Source organism: Pelophylax lessonae, assembly GCF_965119305.1.
Source record: "Pelophylax lessonae genome assembly, chromosome: 7".
NCBI classification, from domain to species: Eukaryota; Metazoa; Chordata; class Amphibia; order Anura; family Ranidae; genus Pelophylax; species Pelophylax lessonae.
In genome coordinates this window covers 94,890,737-94,913,164 of record NC_138774.1, presented here as the reverse complement: position 1 = coordinate 94,913,164, position 22,428 = coordinate 94,890,737, and the positions used below count along the sequence as shown (strand labels likewise).

The window sequence follows — 22,428 nt, the reverse complement described above, 5'->3', positions numbered from 1 at the left end:
TCTTCCAAGTGGGAGTCTCCACCCACTACAGATTGCCTGCAAAAAACTACAGGAGGGGGCGGAGACAAGACCAGCCACCCTGAACAAAGAGAGAGAGCAGCAGTGACCGGTCTTTATTACAGGAAGCTCCTGCACAATGGCCAAGTTTCATACTTGATTACTGCACAGGTCTGGTAATACACAATGTACAACTAGATTGAAGTAAGAATACGCATGCCTCTTGTATATAGACAACATTTGTTATCCTGGTATTAGATTTACTTTCCCTTTAACATTTTTTCACTTACACAGTGCAGGTTGTCCCGATCCCGAATGCCCACCATTCATTCCTCCATTAGGCAATGTAACAGTGGTGGAAGCTATGAGCTGAATGTTAACATTTGAAGAGTTTCCCCTTTTACTTAGGGATTCTTGTTCGTAATTGTCAGCATAAGAGTAATCTAAATATAGTAAAGCCTGGCCTTCTTCTGCATTTATGTCTTGGGGGAAAATAGCAATACGGCTGCCAAAAAGAATTTCTAGTCGAAGTCCGCCAGTGACTGTCGTAGAATTGTTGTATGTCTTATCATTGTAGCTTGTGTTTGCGAACACTGTGACCAGCAGCTCTGGATCAGGACAAGGGTTGATGGAAAGCTCCATGCACCTGGTTTCATTCTTCTCGGCTGTAATAGCAAACCGAAGTGGGACATCTCTGGTACTGAGCAGCGGACTTGACACAATCTGTGTGGTTTCCAGCTGGGATGGGGCCACAGAGACCTGGGTGTACACATTCATTCGCTGCACAGTCGTGGTTGTTGCGGTCTGAGCTGTGGGAAAATGTAATGACATTAACATGTTTCTTATAATGGAACTCCACTGTTGAAGTACATTTTCGGAGATGTTTACAGTATATACACAAGAGCTTCTAGCAATAAGATTATTGTGTGTCCCTCATCTGCTGCTCCTGTTGGTTGTATGTAACATGATATCAAAGTAGTCTAGAGAAAAAATATCTCACATGGATATATCCTGTGAGCATAGGGGGATTTTTCAGGCACAACATGAGGCATATCCACAATTTAATTATGTAAAATAATTAAGTTTATTTGAACAACACTTTAAAACAGATACAAAAGCATAAAAACGGTTAGGCTAAGGAAGCCCTAACCTATTAGGGGAGAAAGGAATCACCCCTATGATATGTATACTCCACAACTAGAAATTGGACAAGAGTGATAATTATGTCACCGATTGCTGATACATATCATCCGGGTGCTCTTGTCCCACCAGTGGTCAATGCGTTTCGCTATACAATAGCTTCTTCAGGACCATTCAATTGTGAGGGTACAGACACATTTATCTTAGCACAAACAAACAAACAAACAATGTGTTAGAGTCTTTATATACAAAACGATCAATATTTGTATACACTATTGTAGGTATAGTCATATGGGTTACATGGCGGTGCTTATCCTATCCCTGACATGTAAACATCTGGGGGTTGGACATAGGGGCTCAAGTAGGACCCCCCAGGGACAGGACATAGGGGACTACATGAGTCTGTACCCTCAAAATCTAATGGTCCTGAAGAAGCTGATGTATAGCGAAACGCGTTGATCGCTGGTGGGACAAGAGCACCTGGATGATATGTATCAGGAATTGGTGACATAATTATCACTGTTGTCCAGTTTCTAGTTGTGGGGTACACATATCATAGAGGTGATTCCTTTCTCCCTAATAGGTAAGGTCTTCCTTAGGCTAACCTTTTTTATAATTTTTGTATCTGTTTTAAAGTGTTATTTAAATAAACTTAATTATTTTACATAATAAAAATTGTGGAGATGTCTCATGTTGTGCCTGAAAAGTCCACCTATGCTCACAGGATATATCCATGAGAGATATCTTTTCTCTAGACTAATTAGGATGTTGGCATGCTCTAGAAAGCTGAGTTTATCCATAATATCAAAGTAAGCATCCCAGGATCCCATTTAATCTTTGCCTGGTTCCTGACACATAGCTGAAGCCATGTGCTGTGTACAGTCATAATGCTGGGGCAACAATGATGTTCAGCTACCTATTAGCAACCAATGAGAGTTGAGCTTTTCAGTTTGGAGTAATCAGGAACAAGGAGGTTATTAAGGGTTGCCACCTCATCCATTTAAACCTGAACACATATTAATTACAAAGGTTCTGTGGCTGATTAAAGCGGAGTTCCACCCCAAAAAAATATTGTACCTAAAAATACCCCCGGGACAGTCAGGGCTAGTGCATTTAAGCAATGATAGCCTCTGAACTGTCCCCTGTTTCACTTACCTGTAAGAAGAAATACTTACCTTAAAAATGTCTTGTCCAGCGCTGCCATCTCAGGTGTGGGCAGCTGAAGCCGGAGCGTCCTCTTCGGTGTCCTCTTCGGTGATGTCTGAGTCCCAGAATGCCCTGCTCCTCACTTCCGGGGCAGGCACGTCACCCCTGAACAGCTTCTGGGCATGCCCGGAGCTGTTCAGCAGGGAATGACGTGCCTGAAACGGAAGTGACGAGTGACTCCGGTGCAGGCGCATTGACTCCTGGGATCGATGACTCTCATCTCCCAGAAATCAATGCAAGTAGGAAGTGACGTCGGGCGCCGTGTCATCAGAGGGAGGAAGAGGAAGGAAGGTAAGTATATTTTCATAAAAAACAAGGTAAGTGAAAAAAAAAATGTAATTTTCCAATTCTTTTTCAGGTTTTTTAAAGCAAGCAGACTACATAGTTGAAGGTAAATCTAAAGGAAATCGAACAACAAAAGTTGTATAGTGCGTATCCAACTTAAAGCTTTTACTGTTTATAAATGGGAACTCTTGGGGTAAGGGCTTTTTACTTAGTGATCACCTGCGCTTGCCTTTCCCCTCTCGACTCACTATTGGCCTATCACCTGATCTTTCAACTTTCTGCGATGGAAAAGAGGGACAACTTTTAGAATAAAGTAGGCAAAGGTCACATTTCCAGTTCTCAGGACCGTGAATAATTAACCGCATAATGACCGCCCGCTGCAGTTTAAAGCTGGATACACACTATACAACTTTTGTTGGTAGATTTCTTTTAGATTTACCTTCAACTATGTTGTGCAAGGGCCTGCCTGATTGCATAAAAGTTGAAAGTGTTTAGGTCTGACCTCATATTATATGGTTTTGGTAAGTCTAAAGGAAAAAAAATCAAAATTATATTGTATAGTGTGTATCCAGCTTTACTGTGGCAGGCAGCCCCTCCTGCGCGAACCGACATAGATATACATTGGTCGCGCGCCTGCAGCTAGGAGGCGAACGAGCGCTGCCCGTGGCGCGCTCCCACCCCCCATTTCACAGTGGAGACTCCGATGCATGGGGCCGACGGCTCCGATTGCCGTCGGCCACCCACGATCGCTCCCCACTGAGAGAGAAGAACGGTCAGCTGTTGTAAACAAAGCTGACTGTTCTTCTCTTTGGAATGATCACAGAGCCCCTGTGATCCTTCTATATAGGATCACAGGTCTCTATGGTCATTTCAAAAGCCCAACCCCCATACAGTTAAAACCACTCCCATAGGCTTACATTTAACCCCTTGTCAACCACTGTGTTAACCCCTTCACTGCCGGTGCCATTATTACAGTAACAGTGCATATTTTTAGCACTGATTACTGTAGTAATGTCACTGATCCCCCCAAAAGTGTCAAAAAGGTCAGTTAGGGGTCCGATCTGTCCGCCGCAATGTCACAGTCCCGCTAAAAATTGCAGATCGCTGCCATTACTAGTAAAAAAAAAAAAAACAAACAATAAAAATTACATAAATCATAAATCTTTCCCGTAGTTAGTAGACGCGATAATTTTTGCGCAAACCAATTAAAATACGCTTATTGCATTTTTTTTTTACCAAAAATATGTAGCAGAAAACAAATTGGCCTAGAATGTTAAAAAATTTTTTTGTTTTTTTTCAGAACTGTCGCTCTTTTTTTTGTTTATAGCGCGAAAAATAAAAATTGCAGAGGTGATCAAATACCACCAAAAGAAAGCTCTATTTGTGGGAAAAAAAGCATTGCACGACCGCGCAATTTTCCGGTAAAGTAACGCAGTGCTGAATCGCAAAAAATGGCCTGGTCATTAAGGGGGCAAATCCTTCCGATTCAGAAGCGGTTAATACACAAAAAAATGATTGAATGAACCCACTAGTCCATGTATTACCACATTCAAAAAATAACAGAAATCCCACATCTCAAAACATTTAGTATATTTACAGATACAAAAAGCTGAATTTAGATACAAATCTTGACTTTTCCTGTAGAAGTTATAGTGACACTAAATGATATCCGTAAATAAGGAATACACATCCACTATTTAATGGCCCTGTAATCTATTTTTAATAAAATCTGTTCTTACTGTGTTTTTCTGTCTTCTTGTAATGTAATCTGTGAGCTCCCAAACCTCTCTTTTCCCCCCACACTTTTGTTTGTTTGGAATAAGCAGTACACATTAGTTTCAGTCGTGTGTTCTGCTCCATGCACACTACAAATACCATAACCCATAGCCCCTCTTGGGAGTGAACAAGAGAGGGTGGCTTCATTCCTACATACTTTGGGATCATGAAGAATGAAATGCTGAGGTTTGTTGTAGGTTTTCTTTACTTGCTTGCGGACTGTCCACCGTAGATATACTGCGGCAGGGCAGCCTAGTACGTGATACGTCAGCTGCACTTGAGAAAGGAGCGCACACGCCCTGTGAGGCTACTGCGCATGCTCGGAAACGCCTTGTGCGATTGGCTGCTGGATCTGTCATGCTGGGCTCCCCTATCTGTCGGCGCCGGATGTACTGAGGAGCAGGGCGCCCTTCTGAAGCCGCCAGCCATCCTACCTAACAGTCTTTCGGCTCACCAGGTATCTCCCTGAGGAACAGAACACCTTCCTGAAGCTGCTGGCCATCCTACTATCTGGTCTCTTGGCTCTCCAGACATCTCCCTCCTTCACCATCCCCTGCACCACCTCTTGGAGCCACAAACATCCAGCCGTGGACCCCTGTGTTCCTGCAGACCACCTAACAGATGAGCTATTTTATACTGTTTTAACCACTTGCCGACTGCCTAACGACGATTTACGACGGCAGTCAGCCCCTCACAGGCAAATCGACGTAGTACTACGTCGCTAGCCTGTGAGGCTCTGGGGAGCGAGCTTCCGCCGCCGGATGCACGCTCCCGCTCGGTCACGGACCCCCCCGCGCGTGTGCCCGGCTGACCCGATGTCTGCCACCCACTCGCGATCATCCGTTACACCGGGAGAAAGGCAGGCGGCTAATGTAAACAAAGCCGCCTGTCATTCTCCCCTGTGTAAGAATGGAGATCATACGGTTCTGCTATGTAGGACCGTTGATCACTGTTCTTACACCTCAAGCCACAACCAATCACAGTTAGAAGCACGCCCCTAGGGACACACTTAACCCCTCCCTCTAAAAAAAAGTTAACCCCTTCAATGCCAGTGTCATTTTTACAGTAACAGTGCATATGTATAGCACTGATTACTGTAGTAATGTCACTGGTACCCCCAAAAGTGTCAAAAATGTCAGTCAAGAGTCCGATCTGTCCGCCGCAATGTCGCAGTCCCGCAAAAAAAATCACAGATCGCCGCCATTACGCGTTAAAAAAAAACAACAAAAATTACAAAAATCTTTCCCTTAGTTAGTAAACGCAATAACTTTTGCGCAAACCAATCAAAATACGCTTTTTGCAATTTTTTTTACCAAAAATATGTAGCATAAAACAAATTGGCCTAAAATGTTAAAAAATTTAGATTTTTACATTTTTTTGGGGGGGGGGGGGGGGGATTTCATATAAAAAATTTGAAAAATTTTGTTATTTTTGCAAAATTTACGCTCTTTTTTTGTTTATAGCGCATGATCAAAAAATCGCACAGGTTATCAAATGCCACCAAAAGAAAGCCCTATTTGTGGGGAAAAAAAGGACATCAAATTCGTTTGGGTACAGCGTCGCACGACCGCGCAATTGTCCGTTAAAGTAACGCAGTGCCGAATCGCAAAATAGGCCCTGGTCAGGAAGGGGGTAAAATCTTCCGGGGCTTAAGTGGTTAAATGTGAGCAGTTTTCCTGTACCTGCCTTACACTTTTAATTAAACTGATAACACTTAGCGGTGCTCTGCTTTTTGTTTTTAGTACGTGATCCGTGGGCCGGGGTAGTGGGCGCCCCCGCCGCCCCGGCTGTGCTGTGATATGCTGCAATCAGCAGGTTCCTGGCTACCTGATCGCTTCGTTAATTACCAAAGAGAGCCCTGTGTATGTAACCAGACACAGGGCTCTCTTCTGACAGCACCAATGTGCTGTTTTTTTTCCTCTGCAAAACAGAAAATTGCTTAGTAAAAACAGCACACAGCACACACATTAACACATGTTGGGGCACATATTTAACCCTTTGATCGCCCTAGGTGTTAACCCCTTCCCTGCCAGTGTCATTAGTACAGTGACAGTGCGAATTTTTAGCACTGATCACTGTATTAGTGTCACTGGTTCCCAAAAAAGTGTCAAAAGTGTCAGGTAGTGTCCGATTGTCCGCCACAATCCCGCTATAAGCTGCTGATCGCCACCATTACTAGTAAAAAATAAATAAATAAAAACTCCATAAATAATTCCCATGGTTTGTAGATGCTATAACTTTTGCACAAACCAGTCATCAATCAATATACGCTTATTGGGATTTTTTTTTTACTAAAAATATGTATCAGAACACATATTGGCCAAAATTGATAAAGGAGTTTTATTTTTTTTACATTTTTTTTTATCGGATATGTTTATAATAGAAAGTAAAAAATGCCTTTTTTTTTTCAAAATTGTTGGTAATTTTTTTGTTTATAGATAAAAAATAATTTATAATAAATAATAATAAATAAAATACACAGAGGTAATCAAATACCACAAAAAAAGTTCAGATTGTTGGAAAAAAAGGACGTAAATTTTATTTGGGTACAGCATCACACGACCGCGCAATTGTCAGTTAAAGGAACGCAGTGCCATATCACAAAAAATGGTCTGGTCATAAAGGGGGGTAAATCTTCTGGAGGGCAAGTGGTTAAGGGATTTTTTAGTCAGTTAAAAATTGGATTTCCAAGGAATAAACCATGCTGATGTGTATTTATGACTAAAGTGATATTAAACCTAATAAAAATGTTACATATTTCAGCTCAGCAATCCTTAAGGCTCCTTTCACAACACCGTTCCAATCAGGTCCACCTGTCAGTTTTTCATGCGGACCTGATCAGATGGTCCATTTATCCATACTGACTGGAAGGTGTCAATGGACTTGTGTCCATTGACACCCGCCTACCTCCGATCTGATCCAGATTGCTAAAAACAAATGAAAGGGGATTGGTTCTCCTCCATGATTGGATCAGAGGTAGAACAGTACACCCGGATGCCCACAGAGCAGAGTGTGCTCTGTCCATGTCCACTCTGCATCAACTGAGCAGACACTGACCTTTCATCTACCCTAAATGTGGTGGCTGCATTACTTTTTTTTCCCCTTTATTTTCACCTGATGATGATCTGTCCAATAAACACTCCCTGTCTCAGGAAGTGACACAGTGCCATCCTCATTTTCCTAAAAATGCACAAATCAGTGACAAAACTGGTCAAATTTAAATTTTATTTTTGAGCAGCCATGTAAGGTGACATGTTGAACAAAAATCATTCCAGTTTAAAGCACGCTTTACATAAAACAGCCCAAGTTAGAAGCAAAACAGAGATGTTATAAAATCTCCATTAGCAGGATCTCCAAAAGACTCCTAAAGGAGTTATGTTGTAAATGTCCAGTGCCAAATAGTTGGGAGAATAGTTTGAGGAATAGACATCTGTCAGACTGGGGGTAGTGACTTATACTGTCATACAAATGAAATGTGTCGGGATGAGTTTTATACAATCTCCATAATTCTTACTGTGATGGAGTTGCTTTCATAAAAAGTTGTTACACTAATGTATGAGAAGATGACTATCACTAACACCAAACACAAATATTACTGGGTCCAGGAGGCTAAAGGAACTAACTAGATCACCTACACAAGAAATGCTTCTGATTTAAATTTTAATATTTGATCTCTAACAATTCTAATTCAATTTTTTGCATTATTGTGTTGGTTGCTTGATTGCAAAAACTTGCCAGATGCAAATATCACTGTATTCCAGATAGTTGGCAATAGGGCTGTGTCTGCTGAAGTATAATAAACCCCTTCAGCAGTCCTACATCACACCCCTCATACCTTTTGATTGGATGGGCGTTGGCTCAGCAACAACCTCTGGAAGGTCAACAAAAACTGCTGCAGTTTGCAACTGCACTTTTTTTACCATCAAAATTATAAAGGAATGCTAAGGGTCATTTTTGAGGGCCAGTGACTCTGCCATATCAGACTAGACTCTAACCGAATTTAAATCTGCAAAGTTTTCACTTTGAGTCCCATTTACGTGTTGATTTTGTCTATTTTGCAAAATTGTGTCTGTAAATATTTTCTTGCACTATTTTCTTGCACCATTTTCTCTTTATTAAAACAGTATTTATAAATCATTAAGTGCCGGTTCACACTATAGTGATGTCAGACATCGCATGTTGATTCGCACCGCACTTCTATGCAAATCACATGTGATGTCTGTGCGATGTGAATTCAGCCATACAGATTGCATGGCTGAATTTGCATCGCATTCGGCCCAAAGTTGTGCAGGACCCTTTTTTGGTCCACACCAGAATTGGATTGCATAGGTGTTCACACCCAGGCGATCTGATTCCTGTCTGAATTGACAGTTCGCACTTTGATATGAGAACTGATCTGGGGGTGTCAGTAACTTTGTATTGACACTCCCAGCAGTTGGCATATGGCAGTGTGAACTGTCTGTGAGTCGGGTGCGATGTGGAAACCAGCAGTGGATTCGCAGGAATCCCGCATTGCACCAATGTGAACCGGGATTAAGCACCATTTTTCTCTTCATTAAAACAGTATTTATAAATCGTTAAGCTGAATCTCTGAATGCTGTAATAAAAAAAAAATTAAAGAGCATTTGCCTCTATAGGGAACATCTGTATTTTAAACTGTTACATTCCTGTCTAGGCATGGCAGTGAGTGGCACAAACATTTATCTTAAGAGGTCAGAAATGCAGGAGCAGATGCTGTAAATAGTGTGTGTTTCTCTTAAAGTGATTGTAAAGTCTCGTGTTTTTTTTTTTTTTTAATAACAAACATGTTATACTTACCTCCTCTGTGCCGTTGGTTTTGCATAGGGCAGTCCGGATCCTCCTCTTCTCAGGTCCCTCTTCTCTGCTCCTGGCTCCTCCCTCCTGTCGAGTGCCCCCACAGAAATCAGCTTGCTATGGTGGACCCAAGCCGAGCCACAGCTCCGTGTGTCCATTCAGACACAGTGCTACCGTTCGGCCCCACCCCCTCTCTCTCCTGATTGGCTAACTGACATTGACTGACAGCAGTGGAAGCCAATGGCACCGCTGCTGTGTCTCAGCCAATCAGGAGGGAGAGTCCCGGGTGGCTGAGGGACTCATGGACATCGCTGGACACCATAGTTACAAGCTTTGAAAATCTCATGGAGCACTGTTCAATCCATCATCCATAAATGGAAATAGTATGGCACAATTGCAAACCTACTGAGACATGGCTGTCCACCTAAACTGACAGGCCAGACAAGGAGACCATTATTCAGAGAAGCAGCCAAGAGGCCCATGGTAACTCTGGAGGAGCTGCAGAGATCCACAGCTCAGGTGGGAGAATCTGTCCACAGTTTGCGAGAAGCCATGTGGGGGACACAGCAAACATGTGGAAGAAGGTGCTCTGGTCAGATGAGACCAAAATTGTACTTTTTGGCCTGAAAGCAAAACGCTATGTGTGGTGGAAAACTAACACTGCACATCACCCTGAACACACAATTCCCACCGTGAAACATGGTGGTGGCAGCATCATGTTCTGAGGATGCATTTCTTCAGCAGGGAGAGGGAAGCTGGTCAGAGTTGATGGGAAGATGGATGGAGCCAAATACAGGGCAATCTTAGAAGAAAACCTGTTAGAGTTTGCAAAAGACTTGAGACTGGGGCGCTCTACATCCAATCTGACAGAGCTTGAGCTATTTTGCAAAGAAGAATGGGCAAAAATTTCACTCACGAAATGTGCAAAGCAGGTAGAGACATACCCAACAAGACTTAGAGCTGTAATTGCAGTGAAAGGTAGTTCTACAGAGTATTGACTCGAGGGTTGGGGGATTGGTGAATTCAAATGCATGCCACACTTTTTAGATATTTAGTTGAAAACCATTTATCATTTTCCTTCCACTTCACAATTATGTGCCACTTTGTGTTGGTCTATCACAAAATCCCCATGAAATACATTTACCTTTTTGGATGTAACATGACAAAATGTGGAAAACTGCAAGCGGTATGAATACTTTTTCAAGGCAGTGTATACCAGTGAAGTTCACTGGCATAAGCAATCATAATGTGTAAAAAAATCACTATGATAACACTCTATTGCTCTGGTCACAGTGTGTTAAAAGAAAAATAAGATGAAAAAATGTAATAAAGAAAAAAATAATAAATTAAAAATAATATATTAAAACCACCACACCAGTTATATGATGAAGCTGTACTACCCTGGTGACGGGTATGTCTGAAAAAAAAAAAAAAAAAAAATAATTGTAAACAAAAACTTTTTTTTTTTTTTTTTTAATTTCTTCCTCTTATACAATACTGTCTACTGTCTTCTGTAAAACTGTCTACTTTCCAAAAAGGGGTAATTTAGGGGATATTTTTATTGTCCAGATGTTTTCAGGCCTCAAGAAATGAGACAGGCCATCAGTACATCAGGTTTGATCAATTTTCAGATACACAATATATACCATAGTTTGTGGATGATTATTTATTTTCAAAATTGTATAACAGAAACAAAGAAAAATGCATTTTTTTTTCAAAAATTTTGGCCTTTTTTTACTTATAGCAAGGAATAAAAAACCAGTAGTTATTAAATACCACCAAGACAAAAATGATAAATATTTCATATAGGTACAGTGTTGCATGACCGCACAATTGTTATTCAAAGTGTGACAGCTCTGAAAGCTAAAAATTGGCCGAGGCAGAAAGGGGACGAAAGTGCCGCAGAAAGGGGGTGAAAGTGCCCAGTATTGAAGTGGTTAACATAACAGCCAGACAACTAGCATCTCCAGAAGGAGAGGTCAGCAGTGACATCCTAAAGCATGGGCTCATAAAGTTATCTAAAATAGGCTGCAATAAATTATTTTAAATTGGAATTCAATAGGAGATAAATGGCAACAAATACTGAGAGCAGAAATAAGCTGTATGAAAATACAAACAAAATAGCTAATATAATTAGAACCTTTATAAATATCCACATCTAGAATCATGATGAAAAAAACAGTTCCAATTTAATCCAACTAATCCTATTGTTTTGCAGAAGCCTTATGATGAGATTTTACCATAGAGGAATAATAGGGTGGAGGTGGAGAATTCTACACTGTCAGGTGTTTATATTAAAATGACTTTTGTTATATGCACACATACAAATTTACATATTTTCTAAGGTGAATAAAAATATTTTAAACAAGGTTAAATGCTGCATTAATACAATACTGTATATATTGTTGACGTTATTGGTAAAATTGAAATAATTAATGAATACAAACATTTTTTAATGTTCAGTTATTCGATGTCTCTTACCAGCTACACCCAGACTTAGAAGAATGAAGACTTTCAGCCCTCGGTCCATGGTTGAAAGTGTGTCTGGGAATATCTTTTTCAGAATGTCTTAGCAGGACAATGCGATTTTCCTAAATACACATACTAACACGGACCCTCCCCCAACCTGTCCTCTAACAGAAGTCTTGCCATAATGGTCATTCTGAAAGCTTGTTTAGAAATATTCAGTGTTAAGCAACATGTTGGATGTGGCTCATTTGGCAGTTTTTATTTTGTAATATTCTGTTTTGATTTCCTGTTTTTAATCATTGTTTAACAAATCAATTGCCCAAACTAATGGGCCATACACACTATAAGATTTTCTGAAGACTTTTTCCTTTAGATTTACCAAAACCAGATAATATGAGGTCAAACCTAAACACTTTCAATTTGTATGCAATCTGGCAGGCCCTTGCACTACATAGAAAAGGTAAATCTGAAGGAAAAAGTCTTCAGAAAATCTTATAGTGTGTATGGCCCTTAAGTTTCAACTGAAAATTTGAAGATCCCCTGTGTGAACCAATGTGTCTGTTCTTATCTGTTCCTATCAGTTTAATATCTGATACGTCCCCTATCTGGGGACCATATATTAAATGGATTTTTAGAACAGGGAGATGGAAGAAGAGCTTGATCTGTCCACTCCACGCATCGACCTGGTATTGCAGTACCTCCAGGACCGGTGCACCAAAAAAAAAAAAAAAAAAAAAAGGAAGCAGTGATTGGAGTCCTTTGGATGCCATAAAAGTTCATGGCTCTAATGAGCAGTGCCCTCTGAATTCTACTGTATTAAAGTGTATTGTATTTGTACTGTCTACCCTCAAGTTGTAAAGCGCTGCATAAACTGTTGGCGCTATATAAATTCTATATAATAATAATAATGTCTATGCTTATGGGGCCCCAGTGGGCCACTGGTTTCTTTCAAGTATGCTGCTTCCTTGCATGGATAATTGCATTATAATAAGTGATAATGGTAAAGATTCCCACCCTTGTCAGTAATGTAAGTTGGAAATCTCCAGTGGTTTTCTCACTCCAGATGTAACTTGAAGTCAAGAGCACACTTACAGGCAACAGGAGCATGAGAGTGAACTGGCAAGGGGTCCAAAGCACCTTTCATCAGTTTATGTTCAGGAGTAGGGGGTGAAAATCAGTTCAACCAGTGGATAGGAAAATTTCCATGTGTTCAATAATTTGAGTCAAAACTTGAGTCAAAACTTACTGCACATACTGACTCTCCACTCTGGTCTGCCCCAATCTCTGCAGAACTGCCCGGGAAAAGTTCTGTCTCTCCATCTCTGTGATGCAAAGTCTCATGCCCCTCGTAGTCCACAGCCCATTCATCACCATTCACTGTGTTGTGCAGCTCTTCTTTAGGAACTACAGTTCTGTGTTCCTTGTGTGGCTGCATAAAAAGCTTGCTCACCTCATTGACTCACTGCTGCTGTTACCAGGAGGAGGGGAGGACTAGGTTATTCTCACAGAGCCAATCCGGTCAGCAGCTGCCGGCCCACAGCCAGCAGCGGGGAGATTGTGAGCGGGTAAGAGAATACAGCCATTGGCACCTAGTTACACACACACCTGCCAGAGAACCTTTGGTCCCCCAAAGAAGGGGCTAAGTCCAGCAATGAAAAAAAATGTTCATAACATGGTAGATGATTTGCATATACAATAGGAAGAAAAACTGGGTTAGTAGTCACATGAAAGCAAACAATTAGCATTCAAGTGGGCATAGTAGAAAGCACATTTTCTACTAAACATGTGGGGGCCTTTCACCAAGGTGTGTCAGGGGGTGGGCTAGAGTCGCTTTCTATCAAAACTGGAATGGAAATAATTGGCTTCCCTTGAGGCCTTTGTGCAGCAAAGATGGTCCCTTCTGAACTCTCACCCGGTGTGTCATAAGCAAGTCTCTTGTGTGGGCGAATGGCCCTTTTTGGTCTTAGCTCTTTTGGCTCTGATGGCCTTTCTTCTGTGGATTCTTTACCAGCTTCTGGGGGCGATTGGACAGTCTCTATGTCTGGGACACTCAGTAAGGTAAGGGTAGTCTTCCTGGCCTTCTGGTTGATAACCCTGAGGCACAAACTTTGAGACCTCACTTCTGAGAGTACTTGAGTCAATCCCTGCAGAAGAAGTGGCATCCGTAGATGTAGAGGGTCACAGTCCTTTCATGGAAACATCTTCCTCCTCACTTATGTCTCTCTTATCTTCATCTTGTGGTGAAGGTCAGGGCCGTCTTACCACATGGGCATGCTGGGAAGTTGCCCGGGGGCCCCACTTGCCCGGGGGGCCCCACCTGCCTAGCGACCCAGCCAAGCATTAGTCCTGACTCCTGTGTGCATCCCACCGCCGAACTTAGCAGGTGGCAACAGACATCCTAGGTCTCCCACAAGTGCTGTGCGATATCCTGGCTGTCTGTATCAGCTGTCAGAACTGAGCCAATGCTTCCTGTATAGTTCCGGCTCCATCCTGTCACAGGCGGAGTGATATCAAATGCTCTCCGCCTGTGAGGAGACCGAGAGACACAGGAATCATCGGCTCTGCATGCTTCCCCCAGCGCCACTCCTCACACTCTTCGCCAGCATTTTCCCCCAGCAGTACCCACAGCAGTACCAGCCAGCAGTACCCACAGCAGTACCCACCAGCAGTACCAGCCAGCAGTACCCACGTCAGTAACCACAGCAGTACCAGACAGCAGTACCCACCAGCAGTACCCACCAGCAGTACCCACCAGCAGTACCAACCAGCAGTACCTACAGCAGTACCAGCCAGCAGTAACCACCAACAGTAGCCACCAGCTGTAGCCACCAACAGTACCAGCTAGCAGTACCAGCCAGCAGTACCCACCAGCAGTACCATCAAGCAGTACCAGCTAGCAGTACCAGCAAGCAGTACCCACCAGCAGTACCAGCCATCAGTAACCCCCAGCAGTACCCACCAGCAGTACAATCCAGCAGTACCCACCAGCATTACCCACCAGCAGTACCAGCTAGCAGTACCAGCCAGCAGTAACCACCAGAAGTACCAGCCAGCAGTACCCACCAGCACTTACCTCTAGCAGTAACCACCAGCAGTACCAGCCAGAAGTACTCGCCAGCAGTACCAGCCAGCAGTATCCACCAATAATACCAGCCAGCAGTAACCACCAGCAGTACCAGCCAACAGTACCCACCAGCAGTACCAGCCAGCGGTACCCACCAGCAGTACCTGCCAGCAGTAAGTCACATGTGCTAGGGGTGCAACAAGCCCCCAGCACATAATTGTAAATATCCCATGTGCAGGGTTTCTGACTCCTACCACCATGACCATGTGGTCATGGTGGTTAGAGTGTTCCTTTATTATCTCTCAGAAGAAGTAAACCTCTATATACTGATTGCATTTAATTTGATCATCCTCTAGTTGTGTTAAATTGGTGGGGGGGAGGGGGGGCGGAGTGCCACCTCCCTGAAATAAGTTTGCCACCTCGCTAAAATTAATTTTTGCAGGTTGGTATGTCTGTGGCAAGCACCTGTCGGCCCTGCACTGCTGTGAGGCCACTTGGGCCTTAGAGAGGGAGCCCACAGCTGCAGGAATGCCTGCCCACCTCCACGGAAACAGGCACACACAGGACAGTGGAGTCACTCCGTCTGTGTGTGTGCTCACTGGACCCAGCCACCGAACTTGGAAGCTGTCATTAGCCTGGCACTGCTGTCAGGCTAATCGGCCCATGGAGAGGTGCCCACAGCAACAGGAGTGCCTGCCTGCTTCCAAGGTCCGCCGGGAGACAGGCACACACCAGGACAGCCACAACGCAAGCCGCAAGGGCGGGGGCACTGTTGTAGAAGCCTAAAGTGGAGCCTAAAGTGGAAGCCAGCATGGCAGAAAGGAAAGAAAGACAGAAAGGGTAAGTACTAACTTTTTTTTTATGTGCAGAAATTAATATTGCCTTTGTATGTTCAGAAAGCCAAAACATCTGCATGTTACTTTAGTTTTGTATACAATTGATGCCCAAATTAATAAGGATATCAGTGCATTTTATTTTTTTCACTTTTTTAAAAATTATTTTTTAATTTCTTTTTTTAGCCTTTTTTTTTTTAATGATTTAAATTAAATGATTTATTATTTATTAATTTAATGTTTAAACACTGATTTTGCTGGAGGCACCAATAAATATAGCCTTATTGATAATCTGCATTTTTATTCTTGTGGGTGATTGTGTAGGCAGGGCCCCAGTGCACTGCATTGCCTGGGGGCCTATACTGCTCTTAAGATGGCACTGTTGAAGGTTTGCGACCTGGTGACTAGAACTCATCTGGAAAAGGATGGGTTAAGAAATGGTGTCTCGGTGCTTGCAGGTACCCTGACAGCTTCACTCAGAGCCAGTGAATGATTCTGATGCCAAGTCTTCAGATGCCCTGTCCTTCTATCAGGATGGACTTGGTAAACAGGAAGAAGGAACAGCCATTATACACTTAGAGTTGGCACCATTTGTCTACAAGGAATGAGTAGGTAAAGGGGTAGCTGTTATGATGTGCTTAAAGCAGTGTAATTCAGTTATAATGAGCTTTCTAGTACAGGCCCAAGTTTTCATTAGCATTATTGTAACCAGTTTGTTCTTTCAGCTAGGAAGTAAAGTAATTTATTACTCATCAAAAATACACATTTTATTTTGTGGTTTATGGGATAAAACATTTTTCTAACAAAATCACACATTTTAAAAAAAGCTTATAGGACAGTAAGAAAATAAAATTTAAAGAGGAAGTAAAGTCACTTAAAAAAAAACGAGAAAAAAAAAGCCCTGTAAAGAGAAAGGCATAATGAGCTAGTATGCATCGCATACTACCTCATTATGAAGTACTTACCTCAAAACGAAGCCCCCGCCGTGCCACCCCCTCAGCGACAGGACGGCCGACATGTCTGGCCGTCCTGCTTCCTGGTTCGCATCCTCCGGCCATCTGATTGGCCGGAGGCGCGATTACATCACTCCCGCGTGTGCGCGCGGGAGCTGCCGTTCACGGCACTGGGCTCGGAAGGAACGGCACGGGTGTCCATTCCTTCAGTGCGCATGCGCCGATGACTTCATTGACAGTATGCACTCTAAATATCTCCTAAACGGTGCATGTTTAGGAGATATTTATAGCACCTATAGGTAAGCCTTAAAGCGGAGTTCCGGCCCCATCCGCTTGCTTATGGTCACCTGAAACAGAAATGGATAATTACGATTTTTTTTTTTTTTTACTTACCTTGTAATTGCAGGAAAATATACTCACCTTTCTTCCACTTCCTCCCTCAGCGGCCGCGGCCCGTGCCGCCACTTCCTCTTTGCAATGATTCCTGGGAGCTGAACGTCATGTTCAATGCGCCGACGTCAGTTCCGGTGCCGGCACGTCATACCTTGCTAAACAGCTTCTGGGCATGCCCAGAAGCTGTGCAGGGATGACGCTGCACCCCTGGAAGTGACAGCGGGGCCGGCGCAGTGCATCGTGGGACCGAAGAGGACGGAAGAGGACGCAGAAGAGGATCGCGCTGGCTTCAGCTGCCCACACCTGAGATGGCAGCGCTGGAGAAGAAATTTTCAAAGTAAGTATTTCTTCTAATAGGTAAGTGCGAACCGGGACAGATCAGAGGCTATCCATTGTGGAATGTACTAGCCCTGACTGTCCCGGGGGTATTTTCATTGAAATTTTTTTTTGGTGGCTGGAACTCCGCTTTAATATAGGCTTACCTATAGGTAAGAGTTTGTGAAGGGGGTTTACAACCTCTTTAAGTGCATTTGCTTTAAAAATTTTTTTAATAAAACAGTTTTACGCTATGGAGGCTCTCCTTTTCCTTCCCTTATGATATGTTTGTCACCCCTGTGGAGATTTTGTTAGTAATTGGGTTTCAAGGTATATTGTTTGATAGACGTACTAAGTACCAGGAATACCTTACCTAGGAGATCCTTTAAGTGCAGTTTGACTCTGTTAATAACGCAAGGGATCAATTACATCTGGTGAGTGCGGGCAGAGACTGCAGGCATTTCTTTGGCCCTGTACCATGTAATCACTATGACCTATTACAGCGGGCACACATGAAACACAGGCTGCAACACTGCTGCCTGTAAAGTCTCTCCTCCAGTGGCAACTCTAGGAACAATATATAGGGGGTGCACATAGGATACCACAGTCAAACTGGGGGGGGGGGGGGTAGGGACACATAATTTTCAACACTAAATCATACCACTGAAAAAAATGAAATAAGTATTGTGAGGGATTAGCTCGGTGGCGGGTGTGGATGACCCCTTTGGGGTTTGTTACACAGGGAGATAGCCGAGAAGTGGTTGCAAACAACAGTGTATGGTTTTATTCTTGCAACTTTCTTCACACAAGCATCAAAAACAGCATAATTCAAAAATAAACATAAACAAAAAAAATCCTTGCCACTGTGGGCGGCTACCTTCTCACACACAGGAACCTACCTTAGGAGTCTGTCCCCAACCTACTGTTGGGCAGACTTTGCTGATCCTACAGCAGACCATCAATAGTCCATTTATTTTCTCTTCACACAGAAAATGTCCCTTTTCTCTTCTCTACCTTTTTATTGCACTAACTTAACACTTAAAAGACAAACTTTCAAGAGTTTTCCTTTCTTACTCAGGTATTGCTTCAGACATGGGAAAGAGGCAAACTCTCAAAAGCTTTTCTTTATAGTTTAAAGCAATTTGAGAATACAGTTTATGCAGTAATAGCCCCTAGTATTGGTGCCAGTTTATGCAGTAATAGCCCCTTGTATTGGTGCCGGTTTACGCAGTAATCGCCCCTAGTATTGGTGCGAGTTTACGCAGTAATAACCCCTAGTATTGGTGCAAGTTTACACAGAAATAGCCCCTAGTATTAGTGCAAGTTTACGCAGTAATAACCCCTAGTTTTGGTGCCAGATTATGCAGTAATAGCCCCTAGTTTTGGTGCCAGTTTATGCAGTAATAGACCCTAGTATTGGGGCCAGTTTACGCAGTAATAAAGCCTAGTATTGGTGCCAGTTTACGCAGTATTAACCCCTAGTATTGGTGCCATTTTACGCAGTAATAACCCCTAGTATTGGTGCCAATTTAGGCAGTAATAACCCCTAGTATTGGTGCCGGTTTATGCAGTAATAAAGCCTAGTTTTGGTGCCAGTTTATGCAGTAATAGCCCCTAGTTTTGTTGCCAGTTTATGCAGTAATAGCCCCTAGTATTGGGGCCAGTTTACGCAGTAATAAAGCCTAGTATTGGTGCCAGTTTACACAGTAATAACCCCTAGTATTGGTGCCAGTTTAGGCAGTAATAACCCCTAGTATTGGTGCCAGTTTATGCAGTAATAAAGCCTAGTATTGATATCATGCTCTCAGCGCAGAGGAGGTAGGGAAGCATAGTGAGACCTGCCAACCATAGTGATGAAATGGTTAAAGCCAGCCGCAACAGAGGCGGTGGTCTTAACACTTTTATTAACTTCATGGAAGATCTTTATGATTTCCTCACGGGTCTCCTGATGCGCTACAGTATAGCACACCTCTTCCTCCGGGACTTCTTCCCTCCGCCACACACCATGGTGAAACTAAGTGGAAGGCTGCTACAAAGCACCTCGCCATCCGGGATTCTGCTGGCTGGTACTGCTGGTGGGTACTGCTGGCTGGTACTGCTGGTTGGTACTGCTGGTGGGTACTGCTGACTGGTACTGCTGGTGGGTACTGCTGGCTGGTACTGCTGGTGGGTACTGCTGGTGCATACTGCTGGCTGGTAGTGCTGGCAAGTACTGCTGGATGGTACTGCTGGTGGGTACTGCTGGCTGGTATTGTTGGCAGGTACAGCTCGTGGGTACTGCTGGCTGGTACTGCTGGTGGGTACTGCTGGTGGGTACTGATGGTGGGTACTGCTGGTGAGTACTGTTGGTGGGTTCTTCTGGTGGGTACTGCTGGTGGGTACTGCTGGCGGGTACCGTTGGTGGGTTCTTCTAGCAGGTACTGCTGGTGGGTACTACTGGTCGGTACCGCATGTGGGTACTGCTGGTGGGTACTGCTGGCTTGTACTGCTGGTGGGTATTGCTGGCTGGTACTGCTGGTGGGTACTTTTAGTGGGTATTTTTGGTGGTTACTGCTGTGTGACAGGATCCAGTGATATAGGAAGCATGCGGCTGCAGTAGAGAGCAGAGCCAGTGCTTCCTGTATTACTCCTCTCACAGGCGGAGTGCATTTGTTATCACTTCGCCTGTGACAGGAGTCGGTGCTATACAGGAAGCATCTGTGCTTCCTCTAGTGCCAACTCCTTTCTTCACACTGATCCTGGTGGATGGCAGGTCGGTAACCCGCAATCTGGGCTTTCAACCCACCAGCCCAGAGCAGGAGGTGGCGCCGGGATCCTGTTGGGGTGGCACATGGAGGGGGGAACCAGACATGGCTGCTTATGGGAACGGCGTTCCTGCTGTGGAAAAGTACAGGAAAGCCATTCTCATGCATTCCTGCCCAGAGTACAGTCTCACCAGGGCCACACATGTGGTATCCCCATACTTGGGAGGAGTAGCAGAATGTTTTTTGGGGTGTAATTGTAAGTCTGACTATGTTGTGTGTGAGAAATAACTTGTTATGACAACTTTGTGAAAAAAAGTATTAAACCACTTGCCATCAATTCTGACTCTTCGCTCCTACGTGTAAAAATCAACTTTGTTTTGCTAGAAAATGACTTAGAACCCTCAAACATGATACATTTTTTAGCAGAGGCCCTATAGAATTTTTTATGTCACATGGTATTTGTGCAGCGGTTTTTAAACGCAATTTTTCTGGAAAAAAAAAACACTTTCATGAATTAAAAAAAAAAAAACCTACTAAAGTTAGCCAATTTTTTTTGTATAATGTGAATGATGATGCAATGCAGAGTAAATAGATACCTACATGTCACATTCTAATGGAATGGCTGCAAACTAAAAATTCTCCACAGGCAACGCTTTAAATGCCTTTACAGGTTACCAGTTTAGAGTTGCGCAGGAGGTCTGCTGCTACAGAGAGAGGGAAACAATGTCAGTTTCTCTCTCTCTCTGTTCAGGGCAGCCATCACCACCGGCCGCATCGTCCCGGGCACCGCAATCATATGGTAGAGCCGGGGAGAGGCAGTGGTGGGAGGGGAGTTAGGACTCCCTTTCTCCACCTGCAGAAATAATTGAGTGGCTTATTTATCAAATTTATCTGGGCAAATAATTACCCTTGGATCAAACACCAAGTTCTTAAACGTAATCTCACAATGGGATCACCTTACCAAAACTGACAATACACCACTTGGCGTACCATTTGGTGAGACTGGTCAACTGGAACAGACATGATTCTAGTAAATCAGGATTAATCTAGAACAGTATTATTCAGCTATTAAGCTTGCCATGGTGCTCGCAACATATCCCAAATCAGAAAAGGCAATCATGATGAACCGCCTCCCCTCTCCTCTCCTTTTAGGTAGGTACTAGAAGAGAGAGTATAGTTTTGGGTCTTTCTGATTACCAGAGAGATTACCAGGTAGGTTTGTGTTGCTCTCTGCCTACCAGAGAGCAGGATCTATTAGTGAGGTCTGCTCATGGTGCTTAGGTGCAGATCAGCTTGTCGGCAGTGTTTCACACTGGTCCAATAGGGAGGCATATTGGACAGTGGGCGAAAACCTGACAAATGAGTGCACAGGCATATATTACAGCCCTGGTGAAGGAGGAAAGTGTCTCAGTGCATGCTGGGATACTGTATAAATGCCAAGGGCACATGTGCTCGGGGTCTTTCAGCTGGAGAGTGGGGTCCTGGAGGAAGGGAGCGGCTGCCCCTCCTCTGTAGAAGCTGCCATGGGGCCTCAGGAGAGTCAGAGAGGAGCTGAACCCAGATGTTCTGCAGAGTTGACACTGGGAAGGATCTGATTCTACCTACAGTGTGTACAGATCTGTGTCGTGGGGCCTGTCCTGTGAGGGCCCTCTTCTGCTAGAAGAGTCAGTGGACAGGTGTCAGTCAAGGGGATGCTAGAGAGTGTCCTGAAGATAATGTAGTTGCATTAAGTCTACCGTTATAGAGAGCAAGAAGACTTAATTCCTCCATACAAGTGGCAGTACGGTCAAAGCAGTGTCTGCTTCCAGAAATAACCAGATGAGGCCAAGTGAGAGTTGTCCTTATCTACTGTGAATAGTTCTAGTTGGAGTATCCCACTATTCCCTTCTCCCTTCCAAGTTCCACAATAAGTTCCTTAATAAATATAAAAACCAAATCCCCTGGACTGTTTATTGAGTAATGAGCAACTGGGAGTAACGAGGGATGTGTAAACTGTCCCTTAGTGACTGTCTGCAGGTAATCAGAGGAGACCCTAGAAGTCATCACACAGCAAGCCCTACGGGGACAGTGCTACAATAAAAAAATGCAATCTCTAACCTTCCCCTTCATTTTTGTTTCTGAAAGGCTCAAACCAGCTGGTAATTCGCCTTAAACTTCAAAGTCTATCGTTGCCTAGGATCTATGGATGAGTAGCCCTCCCTGAAATGTAAGCCTACTACAGGACATTGTGAAACAATGGGTGGCCTTCTCAGGGCCGGCGCTCCCGCTAGGCAAACTAGGCAGCCACCTAGGGGGCACTGCCGCCTAGGGGCGCACTGTTGCTTAGGGTAGGGTGACCAGTCTCCGGTTTTGCCCCCACTTTGCAGGGCCGATCCTGGGTGGATGCACCGTGATCTGGGGCGGGGGGGGGGGGCGCCCAGGGCCGGCCCTGCCATAGG

The 22,428-nt window shown here is 43.8% G+C and overlaps 1 protein-coding gene across 2 annotated transcripts in view; it reads right to left on the bottom strand.

Annotated features, from left to right (window-relative positions):
• Positions 1–22,428, bottom strand: part of LOC309560370 (uncharacterized protein) — a 54,734-nt gene that overhangs the window by 6,623 nt on the left and 25,683 nt on the right. The window contains exons 1-2 of one of the 2 annotated variants that reach the window (XM_082264000.1): positions 11,701–11,860; positions 288–806 (exon numbers count right to left, since the gene is read on the bottom strand). The exons of the other annotated variant lie outside the window; for it this stretch is intronic. Coding sequence (XP_082120126.1) covers positions 288–806; positions 11,701–11,749 — 568 coding nt within the window. The 5' untranslated portion in view covers positions 11,750–11,860. Of the gene's footprint in view, positions 1–287; positions 807–11,700; positions 11,861–22,428 lie in introns of those variants that run through there. 2 annotated transcript variants of the gene reach the window in all.